This window comes from Labeo rohita, unplaced genomic scaffold (assembly GCF_022985175.1).
Source record: "Labeo rohita strain BAU-BD-2019 unplaced genomic scaffold, IGBB_LRoh.1.0 scaffold_1563, whole genome shotgun sequence".
Lineage (NCBI taxonomy): Eukaryota > Metazoa > Chordata > Actinopteri > Cypriniformes > Cyprinidae > Labeo > Labeo rohita.
The window spans coordinates 1-8957 of record NW_026127740.1 but is presented as its reverse complement, the minus strand read 5'-3'; the positions used below and the strand labels follow the sequence as shown (position 1 = coordinate 8957).

The 8957-nt window shown below is 37.3% G+C and overlaps 1 protein-coding gene and 1 long non-coding RNA gene across 2 annotated transcripts; both read right to left on the bottom strand.

Moving 5' to 3' along the window:
* Positions 1-714: 714 nt before the first annotated feature.
* LOC127158555 (uncharacterized) lies at positions 715-1033 on the bottom strand. The gene is made up of 2 exons (XR_007826182.1): positions 984-1033; positions 715-862 (listed from the first exon to the last, which is right to left on the bottom strand). It is a non-coding gene; the product is annotated as an uncharacterized LOC127158555 (long non-coding RNA).
* A 1044-nt stretch (positions 1034-2077) lies between these two features.
* On the bottom strand, positions 2078-7270 carry LOC127158554 (B-cell receptor CD22-like). Its single transcript, XM_051101635.1, has 12 exons — positions 7205-7270; positions 7023-7091; positions 6554-6904; positions 6207-6455; positions 5095-5349; positions 4757-5005; positions 4602-4677; positions 3761-3803; positions 3528-3608; positions 3279-3397; positions 2324-2450; positions 2078-2098 (listed from the first exon to the last, which is right to left on the bottom strand). The coding sequence occupies exons 2-12, from the start codon at positions 7081-7083 to the stop codon at positions 2078-2080; spliced, it is 1632 nt and encodes a 543-aa protein (XP_050957592.1). The 5' UTR covers positions 7084-7091; positions 7205-7270.
* Positions 7271-8957: the final 1687 nt, after the last annotated feature.

Below are 8957 nucleotides of genomic sequence, written 5' to 3'. Positions count from 1 at the left end.
ATTTCTCCTCTTTGTCCAGCATTCATCCCAGTCACCACCTGCTCTTCATCAGTGGCCTAAAAGAGAAAACATTTAAAAAAGAAAACATTTAGTTCAAATGTAACCATTTTCAAACAGAGGTGCATCCAATTCTGTAAGGATGGGTAACTAGACTGTTTTATTATTTCAACCATATTGTGTGGTTGTTTATTGTCCTTGTCTACCACAGTGCTTTAGAATACTACAGTAGCAGACAACGGTAACATTTATTTTCTAAAACATAATTCCCATCAATCTTAAAAGAATGAAGCTCTCTTATGTCTCTGGCCTTTTAACCTCTACATAAAACATTATTTTACACTTAGTCAAACAAAAACAAAACAAAACAAAAAAAATTATGACCTTTACTTGCCTTAAACCACCTTTCCCTCTCTTATGAACGAGCTGAGACGATCACCGCCTCACACAAGCAGGATTCTGCGTCATTAACTCCAAAGTTGGTTTAGGTTCTGCAATTAAAAACACAGACATCAGCGGTTTAATTAAAATGTGAACAAGTCATCATACTGTTCAAAATGTGAAGCAAACAAACAGGAGACAACAGAAACATGTATTTTCTAGAAAAAACCTGCATCAATCTCAAAAGAATTAAGCGCTCACCTATGTCTCTGGCTTTCTACATAATGTCTCTGGCTCACCTACATAAAATGTTTTTTTACTCTTAGACAAAAAAAAAAAAAAAAAAAAAAAAAACCCTGATTACATGACATTATAACCTTTACTTGCTTTTAACCGCCTTTCCCTCTCTTATGAAGCAGCTGAGAAGATCACCTCCTCACACAAGTAGGCTTCTGTGTTGTTAACTCCAAAGTTGGTTTGAGTTCTGCAATGAAAAACACGAACACCAATGGTTTAAATAAAATGTGAACATGTCATCATACTGTTCAAAATGTGAAGCAAACAAACAGGAGACAACAGAAACATGTATTTTCAAAAATACTCACATCAATCCTGAAAGAATTAAGCTCTCCTATGTCTCCGGCTTTCAACATCTACAAAAAAATAAACATTCTTTTACTACTAGTCAAAAAAAAAATATAATATGGAATTATGACATTATGACCTTTACTTGCCTTATACTGTCTTTCCCTCTCTTCTGAAGAAGCTGAGGAGATCGCCTCCTCTCACGCGCGGCCTTCCGTGCCGTTAACTCCAGAGCTGGTTTGAGTTCTGCAATGAAAAATACGCACATCAATTATTTAATTAAAATGTGAACAAGTAATCATACTATTTTTGCATCAAAATATTAAGTAAACAGGCAGAAGACAATGGAAACATTTATTTTCTACAAAAAGCTCGTATCAATCAAAAAAGAATGAATCTATCCTGATTCTGGCTTTGAACATCTACATAAAACATATTTTTACTCTTAGACAAATAAATAAATAAATAAATCAAATAAAAGATAACATTAAATTATTACCTTTACTTGCCTTAAATCGCCTTTCCCTCTTTTCTAAAGCTCAGAAAAATTGCCTCCTCATACAAGTAGGTGCCTGTGGTGTTAGCCCCAAAGTTGAGTTCTGCAAAAAACGGACATCAATGGTTTAAATAAATGTGAACAAGTCATCATACTGTTGTTGTATCAAAATGTGAAGTAAACAGGCAGAAGACAACAGAAACATGCATTATCTAAAAATAACTCGTATTAATCCTGAAAGAATGAAGCTCTCCTATGTCTCTGGCTTTCAATCTCTAAAAAAATACAACCATTCTTTTACTAATAGTCAAAAAAAGGTGATATTATATGGAATTTTGACCTTTACTTGCCTTGTACCGTCTTTCCGTCTCTTCTGAAGAAGTCGAGCCGATCGCCTCCTCTCACTCGCGGTCTTCCGTGTCGTTAACTCCCACCGCGGCACAATGAAGACTCGAAGCTCAACAAGTCTGAAATATTAAATGCAACATTACTTTTAACAATTAAAACTTAATGAGCCTTAAAATCATTAAGCTAGTCTTCATTACACGACGCCGTTTTCTTTAGGAAACTACTTTCAGTTTAATCGCGGGAAAAAAAAAGTTTATGAATGTAAATCGGTTAACGCTCCTCTATTAACACCTAAATCTTGTGTAAATATGACATATGAAACTCACAGACGTTGTATTAAAGCCATCTCTTCCGTTCAGTAGAAGAGGCCGTTAAGACTATTTCTGAGGAGAAAACCGCGTCAGCGTATTTTACAATAAAAGCTCTTTTCCGACTTTTCCCGCGTTCCATTAAGTCTCAAAATACTCCCGGACACACATAATGAATGATGATTTTACATTTTTAATCTTTACTTACCGAAAATCGTCCTTCACTCGCTTCCATCTGCAGACGCTGAGAAAATGGCCGCTTCTCGCACTTTTTGACGTACGGTGGACACGACGTGCCTGCTCTCTCTCGAGTCCGCGTTCCTAACCCAGCACCGCTGGGTTATAAATTAAGACCAGTTTTAACCCAAAATTGGGTTAAATTAACCCAACTTTCTTACCCAGCGGTCTCAACCCAGCATTTGGGTTGAAAAAACAACCCAGCGTTTTTTAGAGTGTAAGGAGTACGGGCTTGACTCCTGTTGCACGTTCATACAGACGGTATTCAAAAAACGACTGAGCTTCTTTGTGAACGGGACATTTCGAGACTCTCAAATGTAAGTAAATGTCGTTGTCAGTTTCAAAAACTGACAGTGTGAACGTGGCCTTTTGCAGTCGTGAACTGCAAAGAGACTATGTGATGCCTGACTCCAATGTTCTGAACGCTGCACACATCTGCTGATCAAACACGTATAAATACACAGGAAAAACTGTAATCACAAGCTGCAGTACTACAATACAGTTTAATAAAAGGGCAAATACATAATATATTTAAAAACACTGACTAGACAAAATATGTAAAACTTTAAATACAAAGAGATCTTACATGATTATATTAGTTTTTAGATGTAGTTTTTGATTGTTGTAAATGAAGATTGTTTTCCTACTAATTCATACAATATGTTTATGCTTTACTACAGTCAAATAGAATTACAACAACTTTAACATTTGTAAGTCACTTTGGATGAAACTAACTGCTAAATTAGTTTATGTAAATCAAGACACTACTGCGCACACTACATTCAGGGCTCCACTGACAGAGAGACAGAAAAAGGCTGTAAAATGTTTTGCCACGTGTCCCAAACACTACGGCCTGTCACCCTGAAAGAAAGGAAGTAAATTAATACATTAAAACATCATACACTTCAAATATCTGGACAATATACCTAGTCAATAGACATTCAGAGTGAAATTGATATTCAGGACAATGAGTGGAAACACTTACTGTTGTATTCTCATACACAGGTTCAGTCATCTCAATGTCACAAGGTTTGGAATGATTAATCTTGGCGTTAAAGAAAAAAAAATGAATAGATACAAAATTGAATGAAAAAAAAAAAAACATTTGATAACTATTAGTTCACCTATAACAATGGCATTACTGTTCACATCAACAGACTATAACAACAACTTACCTGTACATTCCCATACAAAGGTTCATGTGACTCAACATCAGATGTTGAATGTCTGTCATGATCAGGTTTGGAAATATTCATCTTTGACATTTAAGAAACAGGAACAAATGTAGAGACAACATAAATAACTAATGCTTATAATATCAATATAAACAGTCACAAATGCATTCAGATTTTTAGTTACTAGTTCTTTTACTGATGAGACTATTGATTACTAAACTCATTTTTCTCACCTGAGTTTCAAGTGTGTCTTTTCTCTTTTTCATTTTGCTTCTCCTTGGAAATAATAAATACACTGTAAAAAATGCCGGTGAATTTAACAGTAAAAAACTGTAAAAATGCTACAGTAAAAACATGTTAAATGGTTAACAGTAAAAGAGTTATTGTTGAAATAACTCTTTCTTCTTAGTTTTTACTTAGTTTTGTACAATAGGGTTGTATGTTACATCTAATGTTGTTAAATTAATGTTTATTGCATTATTTCAGTTTCATGTGTGTTACCATGATGGTGTTTAGTGATTGTGTGATTGACACTGTGCATCTTCTATGTATGTTAATATTTAAAAGCTGTTTGCGATGAGCTTTCGTTCATCATGCGACTTTCTCATCACCACCTGCTTTTGGTGGTTATCAGTGTATTACAAAGGTACAAAACAGATTTCAGTACTTCAATAAGTTGGTAAATTAACATTATATCAGTTAATGAAATTACAGTATTTACCTGTCAATTTAAGTGAAAACTGTAAAATGTTAAACGTTGCTACCGTAACTTTTACAGTAAAACTCTGGTAACCACAGCTGCCGGTTTTTTACCGTACATTTTACGGATTTTTTTTTACAGTGTAGGTTAACAGAATTAATATGTTGTATTAAAACAATATTGACCTCTGATGCATTTGATAATATTTTATTGGTCAATACCAATGAAATTGCGATCCTAAAATTAAAAAAAAATAATAAAAATTCTTCCAACAGAATTAATATTTATAGAAAGATACCATGACAACTGTTTTTTCCCTTTACTGAAGGTTATAAATGAGGTTAACCTGTGATCAAATACTACACACATCGTACCGAATCAGCAACATCATGATGATAACTGCAGCTCCACAAGCCACTCCAATGGACATGTACAATATCACCAGACGTCCTACAACACAGACGAAAGCACAAAACACCTTAACACATTCACTTGCTTCACTTTAGAAAGAGTAAATGAGCTGCTCTACCTTTGACTATGACAGTAACAGCATCTGATCTCTGAGATCCATGTTGATTGTGAGCCTCACAGTAGAAGCGTCCACTCTGTAGTGCACTGAAACTCTGTCCAGATCCAACAGATGAGGATTCATCCTCCTTAAACCAGCTGAAGTTCAGAGCAGGTGGGTTTGAATCACTGCTGCAGATCAGAGTCACTGAATCCCCTCCCAGTATTTCTGCAGATCCATTTATGGACACTGAGACATTCCTAGGTGGGTCTAAAACAAACAAAAATATTTACATAATTAACAATCATACTGATGTTTAAGGAATTTGCTGTCACAGTTAATCATCGTCATTAACTCACACATGACGTTTAAAGTCACAGCATAAGAGTATTTCTCTCCATGTTCATTGATGGACTTGCACTTGTATTCTCCACTGTAATCAGAGCTGATCTTTGAGATGCTGTAGATTCTTCCAGATGCTACAAACATTTTTCCTTTAAACCAGTCGAGTTTTGCAGGTGGGTTTGAATCACTGCTGCAGCTCAGATTCACTGAATCTCCTTCCACTATTTCACCTGATGGACTGATGGACACTGAGACACGTTTTGGTGCATCTAAAGAGGACAAAAATTAAATGTGTAGATCCAAACATACAATTTATATATAATTTGCAAGCATTCATATGACTAAAGTCTGTTTTTAGGCTGCCTTAAAATTTTAAGTTGAGTCAACTAAAATAAGTTTACTCAACTTGCAATGTTAAGTTGTACTAAGTAACAACTTAGATATTTGTGTTTGCTAAACTTAACAGATGTGTAAGTAACCCAGCTGCCTTAAAATTTTAAGTTGATTCAACTCAAATATCTAAGTTGTCACTTAGTATAATTTAACATTTCAGGTTGAATAAACTTTTTTTGAGTTGAGTGAACTTAAAATTTTAAGGCGGCCAGGTTACAAATTATTTTAAGTTGACTCAACAAATTGATTTTTACAGTGAAATTGTCATCATGTGTCTTTAAAATGTAAACACTCCTACATAAATTTGAAACAATCATTTTTCATTATTACTTTTTTTCTTTAACATTTTCAACATTATCAAAACTGACTCAGCGCATCAAAACTAATTATGTTGTGACCAAAAATGTCAAAAATGAATTAAAATGACTGTCTATGACATTCTTTGAAGTGTAGCTATGGCAAGCAGTCATACAAGCTATATGTAAAAAAAAAAAAACAAAAAAAAAAAGCCCTGGTGGTGCAATGTGACGGTTTGTGAAAGAATTATTTACTTGTCACTGCAGAATCTGAGAGTGAGACCCTCCAATGAGTTTGGAGGCCACCAGATTATTTTCTACTGTTTTTGTGACATTTCACGGTATTGAAAAATTTGTGCATGCATGAGGCTCAGCTCTATTCAAACACTGCATAAACACTCCAAAAATGATTAAAAAGAACTGATGAATGTACTCACACATGACATTGAGATGAACAGCAGGAGAGATGTAAGTGTGTCCATGTAGAGCACAGCTATATCTGCCTGCATCCTCTCTTCTGACTGACTGCAGCAGGAGTTCATTGTTTCTGTCTCTTCTCTCAGTTAATGGCTGTGAGTTTCTGTACCAGATGAATGTTGCTCTGTCAGTCAGAGTGCAGCTGCTTTTACATGTCAGACGGACTGAATCTCCTTCTGTCACTCTCTCAGGAGACTCCACCTGAAGATCTGAACACAACACACACATTATATCTAGTGCTGCTGTCACACACTCATTATTATTCAACATAATGCACAGAAGAAGAGTGAAACCTCATGAAAGTCACCTGTGACAGTAAGATTCACTCCTGGTGTAACATTCTGTTTCTTGCCACGTTTTTTAGTAGTGAATCTGAAATAGTACATGTGTGAATCTTTCTGTGTCACATGATTCAGTCTGATGGTGCAGTTCTGCTGTTTATCTCCCAGATACTGAAGCCTCTGACTGTATTCAGGATCCTCAGACAGATCTGGATACTCTTCAGATGCTTTTTTATCGTGTGTTTTGGTCCAGAACACGTTCATGATCTGATATCCAGTAGGGTATGTATAACTGCACCTCATTATCACTGATGAGTTCTTTAGTGCACAGATGTGTGAATGACTGTAACTCACACCCCAATCAGCACTAGAAACCCCTGAAACACAGAATTCATGTAGTGAACAAAATAGCAGCAGCTTTTTCATCATGGACATCAGTGGGAAAAACTTCATGCAAAATTTCTATGAGTGTTTCTAAACGTTGCAGCAACTCACTGTGAATCAAGAGCAGGAAGATCAGAGGAAGAGGAGGAGCCATTCTGACTGACATCAGCATAGCAACACCTACAACAGTTGAACAGTGGCTTATTTCAGCTGTCATGAATTGGTTTATTTTGGCAAAGCTTGTCTAAACTTGTTTTTACTGTAATTTTATAAGACAGTAAACATGTAATTACCATTAGTTCACTCTCTCATTAGATACAGGTATTTGTTGAGATCTAGTCAGACTCAGAAAGGTTGTGGTTAAGATAGTTTAGCACACATGCACTTAACTTCCGTTTTCTGCCCAGTGCAAATCGAGCCCAATCAACAACACTAAGAGCAACTTATACACATAATAAAAACCTGTACAATCCTGCTCTACTAATGGTCAGTATCAACTAGCAGACCTGTACAAAACATGCCTTAAAAGACTAAATAATTTTATGCAACCACACACACAATATATATATATATACAGTGGGTACGGAAAGTATTCAGACCCCCTTAAATTTTTCACTCTTTGTTATATTGCAGCCATTTGCTAAAATCATTTAAGTTTATTTTTTTTTTCCTCATTAATGTACACACAGCACCCCACGTTGACAGAAAAACACAGAATTGTTGACATTTTTGCAGATTTATTAAAAAGGAAAACTGAAATATCACATGGTCCTAAGTATTCAGACCCTTTGCTGTGACACTCATATATTTAACTCAGGTGCTGTCCATTTCTTCTGATCATCCTTGGGATGGTTCTACACCTTCATTTGAGTCCAGCTGTGTTTGATTATACTGATTGGACTTGATTAGGCCACACACCTGTCTATATAAGACCTTACAGCTCACAGTGCATGTCAGAGCAAATGAGAATCATGAGGTCAAAGGAACTGCCTGAAGAGCTCAGAGACAGAATTGTGGCAAGGCACAGATCTGGCCAAGGTTACAAAAAAAATTCTGCTGCACTTAAGGTTCCTAAGAACACAGTGGCCTCCATAATCCTTAAATGGAAGACGTTTGGGACGACCAGAACCCTTCCTAGAGCTGGCCGTCTGGCCAAACTGAGCTGTCGGGGGAGAAGAGCCTTGGTGAGAGAGGTAAAGAAGAACCCAAAGATCACTGTGGCTGAGCTCCAGAGATGCAGTCGGGAGATGGGAGGAAGTTGTAGAAAGTCAACCATCACTGCAGCCCTCCACCAGTCGGGGCTTTATGGCAGAGTGGCCCGACGGAAGCCTCTCCTCAGTGCAAGACACATGAAAGCCCGCATGGAGTTTGCTAAAAAACACCTGAGGGACTCCAAGATGGTGAGAAATAAGATTCTCTGGTATGATGAGAGCAAGATAGAACTTTTTGGCTTTAATTCTAACCGGTATGTGTGGAGAGAACCAGGCACTGCTCATCACCTGTCCAATACAGTCCCAACAGTCCCAGCCAACATGTATACATGGGCCCCACATGGTTTCTGCTGGGTCTACATGGGTACCAAGTGGGCATGGTCCCAAAATAGGCATCTTATCTGGGGCCCACTTGGGTCAGCTAAGCAGGTCCCACATGGGCAAAAACAGATGGGCTCCCTATGTGGGACCTAGTTGGGTCACAAATGGGAAATGAGTGCTTGGGCTTGAAATGGGCAACACAAATGGGGCCCATATGGGTTTAACAAATGGGTTAGACATGGGCAAACACAATTAATCCCATATAGGCTGCCTGCATGGGCCCAAGGTAGTACCCACAAAGGCTACCTCTATATGGGTTCTGAATGGGGAAACACATATGGGGCCCTCTCGGTCAAACCATATGGGTAAAAAATGGGCAGACACAATCAGTCCCATATAGGCTACCTACACTGGCTCAAGGCGGTACCCACAAAGGCTACCTCTATATGGGTTCTGAATGGGGAAACACATATGGGGCCCTCTTGGTCAAACCATATGGGTAAAATATGGGCAA

What these genes read in the sequence shown, in the direction of transcription:
- LOC127158554 (XM_051101635.1), bottom strand. Translation starts at nt 7,083, where the DNA reads ATGCTGATGTCAGTCAGAATGGCTCCTCCTCTTCCTCTGATCTTCCTG. An exon ending in AGTGAATCTTACTGTCACAG is followed by an intron (nt 6,456 to 6,553) that starts GTGACTTTCATG and finishes TGTTGTGTTCAG; the next exon opens with ATCTTCAGGTGGAGTCTCCT. An exon ending in ATCATGATGTTGCTGATTCG is followed by an intron (nt 3,804 to 4,601) that starts GTACGATGTGTG and finishes ATTATTTCCAAG; the next exon opens with GAGAAGCAAAATGAAAAAGA.